Source organism: Falco rusticolus, chromosome 22 (assembly GCF_015220075.1).
Source record: "Falco rusticolus isolate bFalRus1 chromosome 22, bFalRus1.pri, whole genome shotgun sequence".
In the NCBI taxonomy this organism is placed as follows: Eukaryota; Metazoa; Chordata; class Aves; order Falconiformes; family Falconidae; genus Falco; species Falco rusticolus.
Genome location: NC_051208.1, coordinates 373,866 through 392,808, shown reverse-complemented (window position 1 = coordinate 392,808; position 18,943 = coordinate 373,866). Strand labels below are relative to the sequence as shown.

Here is an 18,943-nt window from a genome sequence, read left to right as displayed (position 1 = left end):
TCTGGTGGCCCCAGATGGGACAGGGGACATCCTGGTGGCCCCAGAACAAGGAGGAACCTCCTGGTGTCCCCAGATGGGACAGGGGACGTCCTGGTGGCCCCAGATGGGACAGGGGACATCCTGGTGGCCCCAGAACAAGGAGGAACCTCCTGGTGTCCCCAGATGGGACAGGGGACGTCCTGGTGGCCCCAGATGGGACAGGGGACATCCCGGTGGCCCCAGATGGGACAGGGGACGTCCCGGTGGCCCCAGGATGGAGAAGGAACATTGGGATGTCCCCAGCAGGACCCTCGCGGTGTCCCTGTCCCTACTCGTCCCCTGGCAGAGCCTCCAGCACCCGGGCCAACCTCTGCGTCCCCTCCTTGTCCTCCATCGCTGTCCCCAAGGCCACCACGATGTCCCCCAGGGCGCGGGCGCTGGTAGGGAAACCTCGGGCCATCTCCAGGTCTTCGGTGACGGAGTCCACCAGGCTCTTCAGGTGAGCGGCCACCTCCTCCGACGTCCCCAAGGTGACGCGGGCCGCGGCGATGGCCTGGGTGGCCTGGCCGGTGGCAGCGGTGGCGGCGGCGGTGTCCCAGGCCAGGCGGCGGTAGCGGGTGGCCTGTTGGCGCTGGTGGCTGGCGGCGGTGGCCAGGTGACGCTGGGATGTCCCCGCGCCCCACAGGGCCACCTGGCAGACCAGGGTGACGGTGGCCAGGCAGGGGACCAGGTGACACTCCTGGGTCACCCCCAGCGCCTCCCGCACCACGTCCAGGGACACTGCGGGGACAGCGGGACGGTGGGGACGGCACCCGGGGGGCTCCTCCCCTCCCAGTGGCACCAGTCCCCTCCCAGTGGCACCAGTTCCCTCCCAGTCTCACCAGCTCCCTCCCAGTCTCACCAGTCCCCTCCCAGTGGCACCAGTCCCCTCCCAGTCTCACCAGCTCCCTCCCAGTCTCACCAGTCCCCTCCCAGTGTCACCAGTTCCCTCCCAGTGTCACCAGTCCCCTCCCAGTGTCCCCCAGTCCCTTCCCAGTGTCACCAGCTCCCTCCCAATGTCCTCAGCTCCCTCCCAGTGTCACCAATTCCCTCCCAGTGTCACCAGCTCCCTCCCAGTGGCACCAATCCCCTCCCAGTGTCACCAGTCCCCTCCCAGTGTCCCCCAGTCCCTTCCCAGTGTCCCCAGTCCCCTCCCAGTGTCACCAGCTCCCTCCCAGTGTCACCAGTCCACTCCCAGTGTCCCCAGTTCCTTCCCAGTGTCCCCCTGGCCCTTCCCAGTGTCCCCTAGTCCCTTCCCAGTGTCCCCACCCCTTCCCAGTGTCCCCAGTCCCCTCCCAGTGTCACCAGTTCCTTCCCAGTGTCCCCCTGTCCCTTCCCAGTGTCCCCTAGTCCCTTCCCAGTGTCCCCACCCCTTCCCAGTGTCACCAGTCCCTTCCCAGTGTCCCCAGTCCCCTCCCAGTGTCACCAGTTCCTTCCCAGTGTCACCAGCTCCCTCCCAGTGTCACCAGTCCCTTCCCAGTGTCACCAGTCCCCTCCCAGTGTTCCCAGTCCCCTCCCAGTGTCCCCCAGTCCCTTCCCAGTGTCACCAGCTCCCTCCCAGTGTCCTCAGCTCCCTCCCAGTGTCCCCAGTCCCTTCCCAGTGTCCCCAGTTCCCTCCCAGTGTCCCCCATCCCTTCCCAGTGTCCCCTAGTCCCTTCCCAGTGTCCCCACCCCTTCCCAGTGTCCCCAGTCCCCTCCCAGTGTCACCAGTCCCCTCCCAGTGTCACCAGTTCCTTCCCAGTGTCCCCAGTCCCCTCCCAGTGTCCCCAGTCCCTTCCCAGTGTCACCAGCTCCCTCCCAATGTCCTCAGCTCCCTCCCAGTGTCACCAATTCCCTCCCAGTGTCACCAGCTCCCTCCCAGTGTCACCAGTCCCCTCCCAGTGTCCCCCAGTCCCTTCCCAGTGTCCCCAGTCCCCTCCCAGTGTCACCAGCTCCCTCCCAGTGTCACCAGTCCCCTCCCAGTGTCCCCAGTTCCTTTCCAGTGTCACCAGTCCCCTCCCAGTGTCACCAGTCCCCTCCCAGTGTCCCCCAGTCCCTTCCCAGTGTCACCAGCTCCCTCCCAGTGTCATCAGTCCCCTCCCAGTGTCCCCCAGTCCCTTCCCAGTGTCCCCAGTCCCCTCCCAGTGTCACCAGCTCCCTCCCAGTGTCACCAGTCCCCTCCCAGTGTCACCAGTTCCTTCCCAGTGTCCCCCTGTCCCTTCCCAGTGTCCCCTAGTCCCTTCCCAGTGTCCCCACCCCTTCCCAGTGTCCCCAGTCCCTTTCCAGTGTCCCCAGTCCCCTCCCAGTGTCACCAGCTCCCTCCCAGTGTCACCAGTCCCCTCCCAGTGTCACCAGTCCCCTCCCAGTGTCCCCAGTTCCTTCCCAGTGTCACCAGCTCCCTCCCAGTGTCACCAGTCCCCTCCCAGTGTCCCCATCACTTTCTGGTGTCCCCAGTCCCCTCCCAGTGTCACCAGTTCCCTCCCAGTGTCCCCATCACTTTCTGGTGTCCCCAGTCCCCTCCCAGTGTCCCCAGTTCCCTCCCAGTGTCCCCATTCCTTTCTGGTGTCCCCAGTTCCCTCCCAGTGTCCCCAGTTCCCTCCCAGTGTCCCCATCACTTTCTGGTGTCCCCAGTCCCCTCCCAGTGTCCCCAGTCCCCTCCTAGTATCCCCAGTCCCTTCCCAGTGTCCCCAGTTCCCTCCCGGTGTCCCCCAGTCCCTTTCCAGTGTCCCCATCCCCTTCCAGTGTCCCCCAGTCCCTTCCCAGTGTCCTCCAGTCCCCTCCCAGTGTCCCCCAGTCCCTTCCCAGTGTCCTCCTGTCCCCTTCCAGTGTCACCAGTCCCCTCCCAGTGTCCCCCTGGCCCTTTCTGGTGCCCCCAGTCCCCTTCCCAGTGTCCCCATCCCTTCCCAGTGTCCCCCAGTTCCTTCCCAGTGTTCCCAGTCCCCTCCCAGTGTCCACCTGCCCCTTTCTGGTGTCCCCAGTCCACTCCCAGTGTCCCCAGTCCCTTCCCAGTGTCCCCATCCCTTCCCAGTGTCCCCAGTCCCTTCCCAGTGTCCACTAGTCCCTTCCCAGTGTCCACTAGTCCCTTCCCAGCATCCCCAGTCCCCTCCCAGTGTCCCCCAGTCCCTTCCCAGTGTCCCCAGTCCCTTCCCAGTGTCCCCCCGTCCCCTCCCAGTGTCCCCCTGGCCCTTTCTGGTGTCCCCAGTCCCCTCCCAGTGTCCCCATCCATTCCCAGTGTCTCCAGTCCTGTCCCAGTGTTCCCCTGCCCATACTGGTTGGGGCAGGTGAAGCTCTATACTGGTCTACACTGACCTGTATGGCATTCTACCGGTCTTTACTGGTCCCTACTGGTCTACAAGTGTTCCTACTGGTATATACTGGTGTGAACTGGTCTGTAGAGCTCCTTGCTGGCTGATAAGAGTTCCATACTGGTCCATCGTGGTTAGAGCAGGGGAAAGTTTCTACTGGTCTGTAGAGTTTCTTACTGGTTCTTACTGGTCTGTAAGGTTCTCTACTGGTATTACTGATCCAAACAGATCTGTAGGGCTTCCTACTGGTCCTTACTGGTCTGTACTGGTTCCTACTGGGCTGCAGAGGTTTCTACTGGCATTACTGATCCAAATGGATCTGTAGGGCTCCCTACTGGTCTGAACTGGTCTGTTCTGGCCTATACTGGTCAAGGCAAGAGAAAGTCTCTACTGGACCATAGAGCTTCCTGCTGGTCCATACTGGTCTCTACTGCTCTACAGTGGTTCCTTGTGATCCCTGCTGGCCTAAACTGGTCCATACTGGTCAGGGCAGAGCAAAGTCTGTACCGGCCTGTAGAGCTTCCTGCTGGTCCATACTGGTCTGTAGCGTCCTCTACCAGCATTACTGGTCCAAGCAGATTTGTGCGGCTCCCTACTGGTCTGAACTGGTCTGTTTAGCTTATACTGGTGTAGGGCAAGAGAAAGTCTCTACTGGTCTGTAGGGCTCCCTACTGGTCTGAACTGGTTTGTTATAGCCTATACTGGTGTAGGGCAAGAGAAAGTCTCTACTGGTCTGTAGAGCTCCCTACTGGTCTGTAGGGCTCCCTACTGGTCTGAACTGGTCTGTTATAGCTTATACTGGTCAGGGCAAGAGAAAGTCTTTACTGGTCTATAGAGCTCCCTACTGGTCTGTAGGGCTCCCTACTGGTCTGTAGGGCTCCCTACCAGCGTTACTGGTCCAAGTGGATTTGTAGGGCTCCCTACTGGTCTGAACTGGTCCGTTCTGGGTTATACTGGTCCGTACTCACGCAACGGGGCACAGACAAGCATCAGGACGAAGGCAACGCTCCGGGTCACCCACAGACCTCTGCGGCGCCGGCGGTTCTGGCTCAGCTCCCGTTCCAGTTCGGAAGCGTTGGCATCGGCGGCCGCCCCCAGTGCCCGGTAAAGCCCTTCAACATTCAGCCCTGGTGGCATCTCTGTCACCGCCGCCACCTCCAGCGCCGCCACCAGCGCCGCGTTCAGCCTCGCCAGCGCCGTTTCCACCTCCGCCAGCACCATCTTCACCTCCTCCAGCACCGCCGGCACCGTCTCCGGTGTCCCCAACGCCTCCGCCAGCCTCGTCAGCGCCTGTAGCGCTCGCCCCGAGGCCTCGGTGGCTGAGGCCACCGCCACGGACAGCGGTGGAGAGGACATCCTGCGGGTGACCGAGGTGGCCGGGTGGGGTCACGGGCACCCAGGGATGGGACACCCTCCCCAAACCCATAGGAAGGATGCAGGCACCCGGGGGGGGGGGGGGGGGAGGGGCCCTCTGCGGGGACCCAGGTGTCCTTAGGGGGGACGCCCCCCCAAAAAAGGGGGACACAGGCATCCGGACAGGGCCACTGTCACCACTAGGAGGGACACAGGCATCCGGGTGTGGCCGCCATTGTGTCCCCAAGGGGCCCAAAGTCCCCACGCAGGAAACCCTCCACTTCCCCTTCCACAGCCACGCAGGCTCCCCCACCCCCACCCCACCCCCATACCCCCCCTGGGGTTCCCCCCACAAGGAGGACCCAGGTACCGGGGTGCAGGACACCCCCACCCCCCCACCCCCCTTTACAGCACCTACCTCCCTGTGCCCTTTGGGGACGTTGGCACCGACGTCACCGCCACTCCCACACCCACAAGGGACCCAGACGGCCCAGGGCGATGGGAGGGACCTGGGCACCTGCTCCGGCCACCCCCCGGACCCCTGCCGACCTCCCAGAGCCCAGATTTACCCCCTCGGGGCCCAGATTTACCCCCTCAGGGGCCAGATTTACTCCCTTGGAGCCCAGATTTACCCCCTTGGAGCCCAGATTTACCCCCTCAGGGCCCAGATTTACCCCCTCAGGGCCCAGATTTACTCCCTTGGAGCCCAGATTTACCCCCTTGGAGGCCAGATTTACCCCCTCAGGGCCCAGATTTACCCCCTCGGAGGCCAGATTTACCCCTTGGAGGCCAGATTTACCCCCTCAGGGCCCAGATTTACCCCCTCGGAGGCCAGATTTACCCCCTCGGAGGCCAGATTTACCCCCTTGGAGGCCAGATTTACCCCCTCAGGGCCCAGATTTACCCCCTCGGAGGCCAGATTTACCCCTTGGAGCCCAGATTTACCCCTTGGAGCCCAGATTTACCCCCTCAGGGCCCAGATTTACCCCCTCAGGGCCCAGATTTACTCCCTCAGGGCCCAGATTTACCCCCTCGGAGGCCAGATTTACCCCTTGGAGCCCAGATTTACCCCCTCTGGGCCCAGATTTACCCCCTCAGGGCCCAGATTTACCCCCTCGGAGGCCAGATTTACCCCCTCGGAGGCCAGATTTACCCCCTCAGGGCCCAGATTTACTCCCTCAGGGCCCAGATTTACCCCCTCGGAGGCCAGATTTACCCCCTCGGAGGCCAGATTTACCCCTCAGGGCCCAGATTTACCCCCTCAGGGCCCAGATTTACCCCCTTGGAGGCCAGATTTACCCCCTCAGGGGCCAGATTTACCCCCTGGGAGCCCAGATTTACCCCTCAGGGCCCAGATTTACCCCTCAGGGCCCAGATTTACCCCCTCGGGGGCCAGATTTACCCCATTTATCCCCTCAAGGCCCAGATTTACACCTTTTATTCACTCAGGGCCCAGATTTACCCCCTTGGAGCCCAGATTTAACCCCCAAGGCTTCTTTTACCCCTTGCAGGGCGCAGATTTGCCCCCTCAGGGACCAGATTTACTTTCCAGGGCCCAGATTTACCCCCTTGCAGACTAGATTTACCCCTCAAGGCCCATGTTTACCCCTCAGGGCTCCTTTTATGCCCTCAGGGCCCAGGTTTGCCCCCTCAGGGCTCCCATTTACCCCCTCACGACCCCACTTACCGCCCCAGGGCCCAGATTTACCCTCCAGGGCGCAGATTTACCTCCTCAGGCCCCGATCCACCCCTCCACGACCCTTATTTACCCCCCCCCCAGGCCCAGATTTGCCCCCTCAGGGCGCCCATTTACCCCCCAGGGCACAGCTTCACCCCAGGCCCCACCCCTCGCGTTCTGATTGGCGGAGCCTGCACGAAGGGGTGGGACAACCCTCCGCGCTCTCGGCCCCGCCCCCCACGCCCTGGCGCAGCTTTCCATTGGCCAGCGGAGAGGGAGGATCTCCTCGGTGCTGCCTCTGATTGGCTGCTGCTTTCCCTCCGGTGGGTGAGGGGGCGGGTTTTTCGCCGGGCTGCGTGCGTTGATTGGCTGCGCAAGCAGAGCGGGAGAGCGGCCGTGGCGGCGCGTTCCCGGCATGCACCGCGCGGCTGTGAGGGGAGACGGGGCCTGTGGGGGTACTGGGAGCAGCTGGGAGTTACTGGGAGCTCTTGAGACCATGGGGAGGGGGAAATGGGGAGCCACTGGCAGCAGGACGCTGGGAGTCACTGGGAATATGAGGGAAAGGTTAATGGGAGTCACAGGGCATACTGGGATTGTGAGGGGGGACTGGGGAGCCACTGGGAGCTACTGGGAATTACTGGGAGTGTGGTTTGGGGAAGTGGGAGCCACTGGGAATATGTTGGGGCGGTTACTGGGAGTCACTAGGTGTACTGGGATTATGAGGTGGTAGAATGGGGAGCCACTGGGGGGTACTGGGAGTTACTGGGAGCCACTGGGAATGTGTGTGTGGGAACTGGGAGTCACTGGGAACACGAGGGAGCAGTTACTGGGAGTTGCTGGGCTACTGGGAGCTCCTGGGACCACGGTGGGGGAAATGGGGACCCACTGGGAGATACTGGGAACCACTGGGAGTGTGTGTGTGGGAACTGGGAGTCACTGGGAATATGAGGGAGCAGTTACTGGGGGTCACTGGGCTACTGGGAGCTCCTGGGACCATGTTGGGGGAAATGGGGACCCACTGGGGGATACTGGGAGTCACTGGGAATATGAGGGAGCAGTTACTGGGAGTCGCTGGGCTACTGGGAGCTCCTGGGACCACGATGGGGAAAATGGGGACCCAGTGGGGGATACTGGGAGGCACTGGGAGTGTGTCTGGCGGTACTGGGAGTCACTGGGAATATGAGGGAGCAGTTACTGGGAGTCGCTGGGCTGCTGGAAGCCACTGGGATCATGGTGGGGGAAATGGCAGATACTGGGGCCCAGTGGGAGGGGGGGGTACTGGGAGTCACTGGGGCTGGGGGGGAGTAAACTGGGAGCCACTAAGGGTTAGTAGGAGTGTTGCAGGGGATGCAACTGGGAGTCACTGGTTCCACAGCAGGTTGAACTGGGAGTTACTGGGGGGTTACTGGAACCAGGTTGGAGCTGGGAGTCATTGAGGCTATGGGCCGGGGTGGTGGTGTACTGGGAATGTGAGTAGCGATGAGCAGGCCCTTACTGGGAGTTACTGGGAGGTCCTGGAACTGGGGATAGGGGCATACTGGGAGTTACTGGGGCTGTAGGGGGGGTGGTTACTGGGAAGTACTGGAGCTGACTGGGAGTTGTCCCCCTCTCAAGGTGCCACCAATGGCCGAGAGTCACCGGGAGCCGCCGGGCACTGGTGAGCCCCCCCCAGTCCCCCCTCAACCCCGCCCCCACAGCCCACCCCGCCCCCTTCCCCCAGCCCCGCCCCCTGCCCCCCCAGCCCCGCCCCCACCCCCCTGACACCTGGGTCCCCCCTGTCCCCCCAGGTCTGCGGGGCCTCGTCCCCCCGTCGCACTTCGTGCTTCGTCCCCCCGGCCCCAGCATCAGGTAAGGGTCCCCAGTGCTCCCAGTAACCTCCCAGTTACCCCTCCCAATGCTCCTTGTAATATTCCCAGTAACCCCCCAGTACTCCCAGTTACCTCCCCCAGTGCTGCTTGTAACCCTGCCAGTAACCCCTCTCCACATACTCACTAATTGCTCTTAATTGTGCTTTCACGTTCCCAGTAGCTGCCCAGTAACCCCCTCAGTGTTCCTGGTAACCCTCCCAGTAACACCCAGTGCTCCCTGTAATCTCTCAGTTTCCCCCTCCAGTATTCGCAGTAACCCCCCCAGTGCTCCCAGTAATGTCCCAGTACCCCTCAGTGCTGCCAGTAGTCACCCTAGTAACCTCGCAGTGTTGCCAGTAATCCCCCAGTAACTCTCCCAGCGCTCCCAGTAACCCCCCAGTGTTCCCAATAATCCCCCACTAGCGCTCCCAGTAACCCCCCAGTGTTCCCAATAATCCCCCACTAGCGCTCCCAGAAACCCCCCAGTGTTCCCAGTAATCCACCACTAGCACTCCCAGTCTCCCTTCCCAGTGCTCCCAGTAACCCCCAGAGCCTGGACACCTAGGTCCCCTTTGGCAGGTCCCTGGAGGTGGAGCTTGCGGCCGAGAGGGGGCGTGGCCAAGCCCTGGAGGCAGAGCTTGATGCTGAAAGGAGGCGGAGCCAAACCCTGGAGGCGGAGCTTGAGGGTGAAAGGAGGCGGAGCCAAACCCTGGAGGCGGAGCTTGAGGCTGAAAGGAGGCGGAGCCAAACCCTGGAGGCGGAGCTTGAGGCTGATAGAGGGCGTGGCCAAACCCTGGAGGCAGAGCTTGAGGTTGAGCGGGGGCGTGGCCAAGCCCTAGAGGCGGAGCTTGAGGTTGAGAGGAGGCATGGTCATGACCTGGAGGCGGAGCTTGATGCTGAAAGAGGGCATGGCCAAACCCTGGAGGTGGAGCTTGAGGCTGAAAGGAGGCGTGTCCAGGCTCTGGAGGCAGAGCTTGCTGCTGAGAGGGGGCGTGGCCAGCCCCGGGGGGCGGAGCCTGATGGGCAGTCCCTGGAGGAGGTGAGCTCAGATGCCTGGGTCCCCTGGGGACCATGACCTGTCCCCTTGGGGACATGGTGGTGGCGTCCCCAGGGTGGGAGAGGTGTGGGGACCCTGCGCCCTGTCCCCGCGGGGTGTCCCGGGTGTCTCCTGTCCTCGCGGGGTGTCCCCAGGATGTTCCCACATCTCTGGTGTCCCTATGGTGTCCCCCTCTCCCCAAATTGTCACCCTGTCCTCCTGCTGTCCCCACGATGTCCCCACAGCCCCTGTCCCCACTGTCCCCATGGTGTCCCCATGCTGTCCCCGTTCCCCGACCCGTGCCAGGCCCAGGTGCTGCTCCAGGCCCGGCTCAGCGCCCTTGGCCACATCCTGACCCTGCAGGAGCATGAGCTGGGCCGCGAGGTGAGGCTGGGGGGGCCGCAGGGTGCCCCTCGGGGGGAGGGGGGGGGGCTTTTGGGGGGCAGGGGAGGTATAGGGTGCTCCTGGGGGGAACTTTAGGGTGCTAGGGGGGCATGGGGTACCTCTGGGGGGCCCTTTTGGGGTGCTGGGGGAGCCCTAGGGTGCTGTGACATGCCCCTGGGGGGGTTCTGGGGGACAGCGGGGCTACCCAGGGATGTGGCCGGGGGGGGCGGTGGGCCTGGTGTGCTCTGGTGGTGGGTGCTGAGGAGGTCTGGGTGCTCAGGGAGGGGGGGTCTACAGGGCCCTGGGGTGCTATAGGGTGCCCCTAGAAGGGATTTTGGGGGGCCGGGGTGCTCTGAGGGGGGTCTAGAGGGCCCTAGGGTGCCCCTGGAAGGGATTTTGGGGGCATGGGGTGCTCTGAGGGGGGTCTAGAGGGCCCTAGGGTGCCCCTGGAAGGGATTTTGGGGGCATGGGGTGCTCTGAGAGGGGTTTAGAGGGCTCTAGGGTGCTATAGAGTGTCCCTGGAAGGGATTTTGGGGGGCTGGTGTGTCCTGAGGGGGGTCTAGAGGGCCCTGGGGTGCTATAGGGTGCCTCTGGAAGGGATTTTGGGGGGCCGGGGTGCTCTGAGGGGGGTCTAGAGGGCGGGCCCTAGGGTGCCCCTGGAAGGGATTTTGGGGGCATGGGGTGCTCTGAGAGGGGTTTAGAGGGCTCTAGGGTGCTATAGAGTGTCCCTGGAAGGGATTTTGGGGGGCTGGTGTGCTCTGAGGGGCTTTGGCCCCCCCTGGGGTGCCATAGGGTACCAAAGGGAGGGGGCTTTGGGGAGCCCTGAGGTGCAACAGTGGGGCGGGGGGGAGGGGCTTGGGTGGCTTTGGGATGTCTCTGGGTGCTTGGTGTTGGGTGGGGGGTGTCAGGATGTCTTGGGGCAGGTCTGGGTGCCCCGGAGCACCCACGCCTCCCCCTCTCACCCCACAGCTGCCCCCCGCCGGGGTGCCCCTGGCAGTGGCCCCCTCTCGGCTGCAGGGACTTCTGGGGCGCTGGCGGGAGAAAGTCTTCAGCCTCCTGGTGCAGCTGCGGGTGCAGGAAGAGGTGCAGAGGGTGCTGAGGGCGCAGGTGGGTGCCCAGGTGGCTGCGTCCCTCCCGGGGGGGCTGCTTAGGTCCCGTGTTAGGGGGGTTGGGGGCGTCCAGTGTCTGGGTTCCCCCTGGAAGGGGCCTGGGTACCATACTGGGGGATCAGGGGGGCACCCAGGTGCCTGGGTCTTTCCCGAGGGGTGCAGGGGTCCCGTGTGAGGGGGTTGGGGGGCAACCAGGTGCCTGGGTCCCTCCTGAGGGGTGCAGGGGTCCCTCCTGAGGGGTGCCTGGGTCCCCTGGGGGGTCTGGGGGGCACCCAGGTGCCTGGGTCCCTCCCAAGGGGTGCAGGGGTCCCTCCTGAGGGGTATCTGGGTCCCATGGGGGGTCTGGGAGCACCCAGGTGCCAGGGTCCCTCCTGAGGGGTGCAGGGGTCCCTCCCGAGGGGTGTCTGGGTCCCATGGGGGGTCTGGGGGGCACCCAGGTGCCTGGGTCCCTCCCGAGGCGTGCAGGGGTCCCTCCTGGTGGGTGTCTGGGTCCCTTGGGGGGTCTGGGAGCACCCAGGTGCCTGGGTCCCTCCTGAGGGGTGTCTGGGTCCCATGTTAGGGGGTTGGGGGGCACCCAGATGCCAGGGTCCCTCCTGGTGGGTGCCTGGGTCCCCTGGGGGGTCTGGGGGGCACCCAGGTGCCTGGGTCCCTCCCGAGGCGTGCAGGGGTCCCTCCTGGTGGGTGTCTGGGTCCCATGTGAGGGGGTTAGGGAGCACCCAGATGCCAGGGTCCCTCCTGGTGGGTGCCTGGGTCCCCTGGGGGGTCTGGGAGCACCCAGGTGCCTGGGTCCCTCCTGAGGGGTGCAGGGGTCCCATGTGAGGGGGTTGGGGGGCACCCAGGTGCCTGGGTCCCTCCCGAGGGGTGCAGGTGTCCCATCTAGGAGGTTGGGGGGCACCTCGGTGTCTCCAGGGGTCACCTGTTTCCCTTTGGGGGGGGGGGGGTGTCTTCTGAATGCCTGGGTCCCTGCTGGGACAATCCTGGACGCCTGCATGCCTCAGGTGGGGACACTGGGGACGGCGGTGGCAGCGGGGACGCGGCGGGTGACACGGCTGGAGCTGAGCTTACGTGAGAGGGCGGCCACCGCCGAGCTGCAGCGTCGGGACGTCGAGGTCAGCAGGGACACAAGGGACATGGGGGGGACCTTCTGGGGACACGGGCGGACACGGGGGGTGTATGGGGAGCTGCTGGAGATGTGAGGGGGCATGCTGGGGACACACTGGGGAAATGGGGACCGGCTGGGGACATGAAGGGACCTGCTGGGGACACGTGTGTGGTAAAGGGGGACCTGGTGGGGACCTGCTGAGGGGACAAATTGGGCAAGGGGGGGGCGGGGCACATCATATAGAGGCGTGCTGGGGACACAGAAGGCTGTTGGGGACATATATTGGATGTGGGGGGACACATTGAGGACCTGTGTGGGACGTGCTGGGGACATGGGGACCTACTGGGGACATGCCTGGGAAGTGGGAGGACATGCTGGAGGCACCAAGGGCCACACTGGGGCCACACTGGGGCCACACTGGGGCCACGGGTGACCGCTGGGTGGTATCCCAGTACCTGGCCAGGGAGGTGACCCAGAGTGGGGACATGGTGGGGACACGGGAGGGCTTGGGGGCAGGTTAGGGACGCAGTGGCACTTGTCCCAGCGCCTGGCACAGGAGGTGGTGCAACAGCGGGGACGGGCAGAGGCGGCTGAGGAGGCACTGAGGGGACTGGCCCAGGCAGCTGCCAGGTACTGGGAGGAACTGGAGGGGACTGGGGGCCAACTGGGTGGGCCTGGAGGGGGCACCAAGAGGGACTGGGGTGGGGAATTGGGCACTGAGAGGGACGGGGGGAACAGGGAAGAAACTGGGAAGGCACTGGGAGGGGTTGGGATAGGGGCTGAAGAAGTACTGGGAGGCACTGGGAAGGAACTGGGGGGCATCTGAGGGATACTGGGAAGGAACTGGGGTCATCTAGGGGATACTGGAAAGGCACTGAGGGGCATCTGGGGGTTACTGGGAGGAACAGAGGGGCATCAGGGGGATAGTGGGATGGGGACACTGGGAGGTCACCAGTGCCCCGTATGTCACGGCTGGTCCTGTCCCCCTGTCCCCCCTGTCCCCCAGGCTGGCCAGAGTGGTGACAGCACGTGAGGCTGAGGTGACAGCTGCCACCGGGACCATGGTCACCCTCAGCGCCCGCCTGCGCCGGGTGGGACAGCGGCTCCACGTCCTCCAGGGTATGGGGACACAGGGTGGGGGACATGGGGACACAGGGTGGGGGACATGGGGACACAGGGTGGGGGACATGGGGACACAGGAGGGATGTGGACACAGGGATGGGGATGGTGACAGGACGGGCGTGAGGACAGAGTGGCCCTGGACTCCCCCCTGTCCCCAGGGCTGGTGAACCCAGTGTCACCCTGTCCCCTGTCCCCAGGACTGATGTCCCCAGCGGTGGCCTTGGACCAGGCACGGTGGCGGCAGGACCCAGCTGGGGACTGGTGAGTGGTGGGGGAGGGGTCCGCGTGCCCGAGTCCACGTTGGGGGGTGCTGGGGGCCACCAGGAGACCCTGCGGGTGGGGAGGGGACCCCATGGGTGACATCAGGACCCCCAGGGTGGCTTGGGGACATTGGGCCCCTGGGAGTAACTTTGGGACCCCAGGGGTGGCAGGGGACCCGCTCTTGGGAGACCCCGGGGTGACATGGTGGCACTGTCCCCACCCCGCTGGCCCTGACCCACGCGTGGGGCTGGGGGTGACACAGTGACACTGTCCCCAGCCTGGTGGCCAAGGTGACAGGCAGCACCCATCTTCTTGCGGGGACGGTGGCCAAGGTCCGGCGCAGTGGCGAGCGGGGACACGCTGGGGACACGCTGGGGACACCTTTGGTAGGGAGGGCGTCGCTGGTGGGACACAAGGGGACACCAGGTAGGTGGCAGGGGACACGCTGGGGACCCAAGTGCCACACTGTGCCTGTGGGTGACCAGTGGCCACCATGTCCCCATTGTGGCTTGTCCCTGTCCCTGCAGCGGTGGCCTTGGGGGTGGCTGAGAAGGTGACACACAGCGGGGTGACAAAGGACAAGGTGAGGTGGGTTGGGGACCAGGGTGGGCACGTGGGGGGACACAGGGGACACGGGGTGTCTGGAGACGGGTGGCAAGGGGGCTGGGGGGGGGGGGGGGGTGACAAGGGGAAACACCAGTCTGGGAGGGGACTCAGGGTCAGGGGTGGCTGGTGTCCCTGTGTCACCCTTCGTGTCACCCCCAGGCCACCCCCTGCAAGGACAGGATGGGGCACCCCCCTGGCAGAGGTAGGTCTGGCCCATGTGACACCTGCAGGTGTTTCTGTGTCCCCCCAGCCCGTGTCCCCGTGTCCCCCCCAGTGACCTCTGTGCCCCCACCATGTCCCTCCATGTCCCCAGTGTCCCCCCATGTCTCCCCAGCGGCACTGGGCTCCCTGGTGATGCAGCTGCAGGCCCTGGGCGCCGCCATCCTCGGGGACGATGGGGACAACGATGACATCGCCGACCCCCCTCCAAACCCGGGCACGCCGGTGAGTCACCCCCACCACCCCAGCCAGGGGGGAGGAGACCAGTTTGGCCCAGTTTGGCATTGGGGGGACCCAAATGTCCCTTCCCAGGTGTCACTCAGCTCCTGCTCAGGTTGTGGCTAAGGTGACAGGGGGGAGGGGACATGGCAGGGGACACGAGTTGGAAGAGCGAAAGGAGGAAGAGGAGAAGAAGGGAGCGATGTGTAAAGCAATTAGATATGCAAAATAGATTGCTCAAGTGAAAACTTCAGCCCCCGGGTAATTAATTAAGCGAAAGTGACGAGGGCAGGAGGGGGAGGGGTTGGACGCGACTTTAGACCGGGTTCAAGGTCGTTGTGCCGTGGGTGACGATGCTTTGGCGATAACGATGCTTTGGCGATAACGAGGATGGTTCCCTGCCCCCTTATCAGCGCTAATTAAGGCTGAACAACCCGGGGCACAAAACTCGTTTGCGATTAATTAGGGGAAAGATGCCAAGGTCGCCTGGGGGGGGGGGGGGACGGACGACACGGCACCCACCGGTGGGGGGAGGGTAGCGTGGATCTGGACAGCCTTCGCCTGGCTCTGGCATCGGCTCCGGGAATTCCGGATCCCGCCACGGATATTCCCGGATCCTGGGGGCGCGCCCTGCATCCCACCCGCCGCGGCGGGGAAGAGCCGCTGGGAAATTGTTAGGTTTAGCCAACCAAACAGGCCCAAAGGGTGTTTTCCAAGGATATTTCCCAAGAATATTAATTTTCCCCCGAGGATATTTCCCAAGACTATCTATTTCTCCCGAGGATATTTCCCAGGAATATTTATGTTCCCGAGGATATTTCCCAGGAATATTTATGTTCCCGAGGATATTTCCCAGGAATATTCTATGTTCCCGAGGATATTTCCCAGGAATATTTATGTTCCCGAGGATATTTCCCAAGAATATTTTATTTTCCTGAGGATATTTCCCAAGAATATTCTATGTTCCCGAGGATATTTCCCAAGAATATTTACGTTCCCGAGGATATTTCCCAAGAATATTTACGTTCCCGAGGATATTTCCCAAGAATATTTACGTTCCCGAGGATATTTCCCAAGAATATTTTATGTTCCCGAGGATATTTCCCAAGAATATTTACGTTCCCGAGGATATTTCCCAGGAATATTTTATTTTCCCGAGGATATTTCCCAGGAATATTTACGTTCCCGAGGATATTTCCCAAGAATATTTACGTTCCCGAGGATATTTCCCAAGAATATTTTATTTTCCTGAGGATATTTCCCAAGAATTATTTTATGTTCCCGAGGATATTTCCCAAGAATTATTTTATGTTCCCGAGGATATTTCCCAAGAATATTCTATGTTCCCGAGGATATTTCCCAAGGATATTTCCCAAGAATACCCGTTTCCTGAGGATATCAGTATTTTCCGATCCTTCAACATACGGTTGTGGATTTTCTACTCAGCATCTCATGGAGTAAAAGAATGGGTAGGAACCTCAGCTGAAACACATTGAGTAAAATAAATACATGTTTCCCAAGAATATTTGTTTCCCAAGAATATTTGTTTCCCAAGAATATTTGTTTCCCAAGAATATTTGTTTCCCAGGATATCAGTGTTCTCAGATCCTTCAACATACGGTTGTGGATTTACTACTTGGCATCTCGCGGACTAAAAAAATGGTTGGGAACCTCAGCTAAAACACGTGGAGTAGAATATTTTATTTCCCAAGAATATTTTATTTCCCAAGATATCGGTGTTTTCTGATCCTTCAACGTACGGTTGTGGATTTACTACTCGGCATCTCATGGAGTAAAAAACCAAGTGGGAACCTCAGCTGAAATACGTGGAGTAAAATACTTGTTTTCCAATATTTTATTTTCCAATATTTTAATTTCCAAGAATTTTTATTTCCCAAGAATATTTATTTCCCAGGATATCGGTGTTTTCCGATCCTCCAACGTACGGTTGTGGATTTACAACTCTGCACTCAGGGAGTAAAAAAAACAAGTGGGAAACTTAGCTGAAATACGTGGAGTAAAATAAATACGTGTTTTCCAATAATATTTTATTCCCCAATATTTTATTTTCCAAGAATTTTTATTTCCCAGGAATATTTATTTCCCAGGATATCGATGTTTTCTGATCCTCCAATGTACGGTTGTGGATTTACCACTCGGCACCTCACGGAGTGAAAAAACAGGTGGGAACCTCAGCTGAAATACATGAAGTAAAATACTTGTTTTCCAAGAATATTTTAATTTCCAAGAATATTTTAATTTCCAAGAATATTTTAATTTCCAAGAATATTTTAATTTCCAAGAATATTTTAATTTCCAAGAATATTTTAATTTCCAGGATATTGGTGTTTTCTGATCCTTCAACATACACTTGTGGATTTACTACTCGGCATCTCACGGAGTAAAAAACCAGTTGGGAACCTCCACTGAAATACATGGAATAAAGAAATTTTTTTTTTTTTTTGCATTTCCATGCAAAATAATACGTGGAAAATCGGGAAAAGCTCCCGGAGGTGGTGGGAAATGGGTTTGGATCAGGTCCTCTCCTGGTTGGGTTGGTGACCATCCTCCGGGACTTGCGTTGGGAGAAGAGGGTGACGCCGTTGGATTTCCAAGGATAACGCCGGGAACCAGCGACCGTCAGCTCGGGGACGGACCCGGATCCGTCGGCGCTGAACCGGGAAAACCGAGGTGGGGACGTGGCGCGGAGGACCCGAGTCCCGGGGCGATGGTGGTGGTTAATGATTGCCAGCATCCGACGTTCCCCGTTGATCCCGGAGGTCAAATATCCCGGGGAGATAAGAGCCACCTGCCCGGTTCCCCGTCGGTTGCCAACTGCTCCGAGCTCGTTAATATTTCACCAATTAACCTGCTGATGTTAATTACCCTGGAGCAATAAAAGAGCTGGAAGAGGTTGGAAAAGGAGCTGGAAAAAAACGTGGTCAAGTCTCCAGCTCTCCAGTATAACCAGTAAAGAAAGGAAATGGGGAGTAAGATCTGGGTGGTGTTTGAGGAGGTGGACACCCAGCGTGAGCTGCGGCCGTAATTAAAACCCACCGATGGTTAATTAATCGGTTAATCAATTAATCAGGAGCTAACTGGGAAGTAGCAGTAGGAACGTGGTTGGTTTTTCTTCTACCTTGAGTAGATGGTTGAGTGGCTCCTTGGGGGGATGTCACTGTGCGGCAAGACCATGTTGACCAAGCTCCAGTCCCACCAGTGACCTCCTGGTGGGTTTGGTGGAGGCTTCTCCAAAGTCAACCAGTCATGGAAAGTCCCAAGCTCCAAGGCCAGTCCCACCAGTGACCTCCTGGTGGGTTTGGTGGAGGCTTCTCCAAAGTCAACCAGTCATGGAAAGTCCCAAGCTCCAAGGCCAGTCCCACCAGTGACCTCCTGGTGGGTTTGGTGGAGGCTTCTCCAAAGTCAACCAGTTACGGAAGGGAAAGTCCCAAGCTCTTCAGGCCAGTCCCACCAGTGACCTACTGGTGGGTTTGGGTGGGAAAGCATCTTTGAGGGAGAGGAATGTGGGAAATGGTGGGATAACGTTCCTGAGGCACGTGTGTGACTCAAGACCTTGGTCTTCCTTCTGCTTCCGTAGGAACCGCTGAGCACCGGGATGAGCGGCTGGAAAGCTGTCGTTGAACCTTCATCCAACGGAGAAGACCCACCTGGAAAGCGCGGCCAGCATTCCCCGGAGCTTTGTTGGCAGCCTGTGAGTTGTCACCACCGGAGAAGCTGTGGAGAACATCTCCAGATGTTCAGGAACATCCCCGTGATGGACAATCCAGGCCTTTCCGTGGGGAAATCTGGCATTTCCTCCCCCAGATCTTGATGGATCATCAAGGAAATTCCGATGAGTCTGTCGTGTCCGGGTGATCTTCTTCTCCATGGAACCCAGCCAAGGTGCCCACCCACCTTTCACGTAGGTGTTAGTAGGGTGTATCCAGGAATGGGGACCAGTTTGGCACTGGTGGGAGCTCGCACCCCCGTGTGTCACCCGTAGATGACAGTGCCATCCCAGTTTGGCTGGTGGGACCCTCACGTCATCCCAGAGGTGACAGTCGCATTCCAGTTTGGCACTGGTGGGACCCCCGTGTTGCCCCATAACCAAAAGTGCCATCCCAGTTTGGACGAGTCCAGGACTGGTAGAACCCCGTATCACCCTGTGACACCTCTTAGGTAGCAATTCCATCCCAGTTTGGACCAGTCTGGCACTGGTGGGACCCCCATATCACCCCATAGGTGTGCTATCCCAGTCTGTCACAGGTGGGACCCCCATGTCACCCCGTGTCACCTCCCAGGTGGCAGCACCATCCCAGTTTGGCCCAGTCACTTACTGGTTCTCCCCATCCGGGTGACCCAACACTTTATTTTATTTCATTTTACAGTTTTGCCCCTTTTTTGCACCATTTCAGCCCATTAAAGCTCATAGGGTGACATCGCTGGTGGCACCGTGTCCTGTTCGGGGAAGGGGGGTGGCACTTGGGTACGTGTCCCCTACAGTACTGGGCAGGGGGGCACATCTCTGGGAGGGACAGGAGAGTCCTGGGGGGGACGCAGCGGTCTCCCATGGGGACAGAGGTGTCCCCAGGAGGGGACATTGGGCCCCCCCATGGGGACAGGGGTGTCCCAGGGAGGGGACACGGTGTGATCCCGAGGGTGGCTGCCGGCGGGCAGAAGGACCCGGGGGCGCCCGCCACAGCGC

The 18,943-nt window shown here is 60.7% G+C and overlaps 2 protein-coding genes across 17 annotated transcripts; one reads left to right on the top strand and one right to left on the bottom strand.

Moving 5' to 3' along the window:
• Positions 1–284: 284 nt before the first annotated feature.
• On the bottom strand, positions 285–5,185 carry LOC119140579. Its single transcript, XM_037372079.1, has 3 exons — positions 5,074–5,185; positions 4,271–4,659; positions 285–759 (listed from the first exon to the last, which is right to left on the bottom strand). The coding sequence occupies exons 2-3, from the start codon at positions 4,656–4,658 to the stop codon at positions 308–310; spliced, it is 840 nt and encodes a 279-aa protein (XP_037227976.1). The 5' UTR covers position 4,659; positions 5,074–5,185; the 3' UTR covers positions 285–307.
• Positions 5,186–6,739: 1,554 nt separating this feature from the next.
• LOC119140578 (coiled-coil alpha-helical rod protein 1-like) lies at positions 6,740–18,675 on the top strand. 16 transcript variants are annotated; one of them, XR_005101653.1, is made up of 16 exons: positions 6,910–7,520; positions 7,945–7,990; positions 8,121–8,181; positions 8,760–9,219; positions 9,523–9,600; positions 10,570–10,707; positions 11,708–11,818; positions 12,356–12,441; positions 12,818–12,930; positions 13,131–13,194; positions 13,472–13,620; positions 13,722–13,777; positions 13,960–14,002; positions 14,114–14,244; positions 16,347–16,421; positions 16,577–16,700. XR_005101653.1 is itself a non-coding variant. In XM_037372078.1 (15 exons), exons 2-15 carry the CDS (start codon positions 7,957–7,959, stop codon positions 18,068–18,070), a joined length of 1,758 nt encoding a protein of 585 aa, XP_037227975.1. In that variant the 5' UTR covers positions 6,740–6,788; positions 7,948–7,956; the 3' UTR covers positions 18,071–18,675. The 16 variants fall into 16 exon arrangements, 12 of the variants coding, with proteins under 12 accessions (XP_037227975.1, XP_037227973.1, XP_037227964.1 ...); XM_037372078.1 differs by lacking the exons at positions 6,910–7,520; positions 16,347–16,421; positions 16,577–16,700 and adding exons at positions 6,740–6,788; positions 17,837–18,675 and having other exon boundaries at positions 7,948–7,990; XM_037372076.1 differs by lacking the exons at positions 6,910–7,520; positions 16,347–16,421; positions 16,577–16,700 and adding exons at positions 6,760–6,897; positions 17,837–18,675 and having other exon boundaries at positions 7,948–7,990.
• The last annotated feature ends 268 nt before the right edge of the window (positions 18,676–18,943 follow it).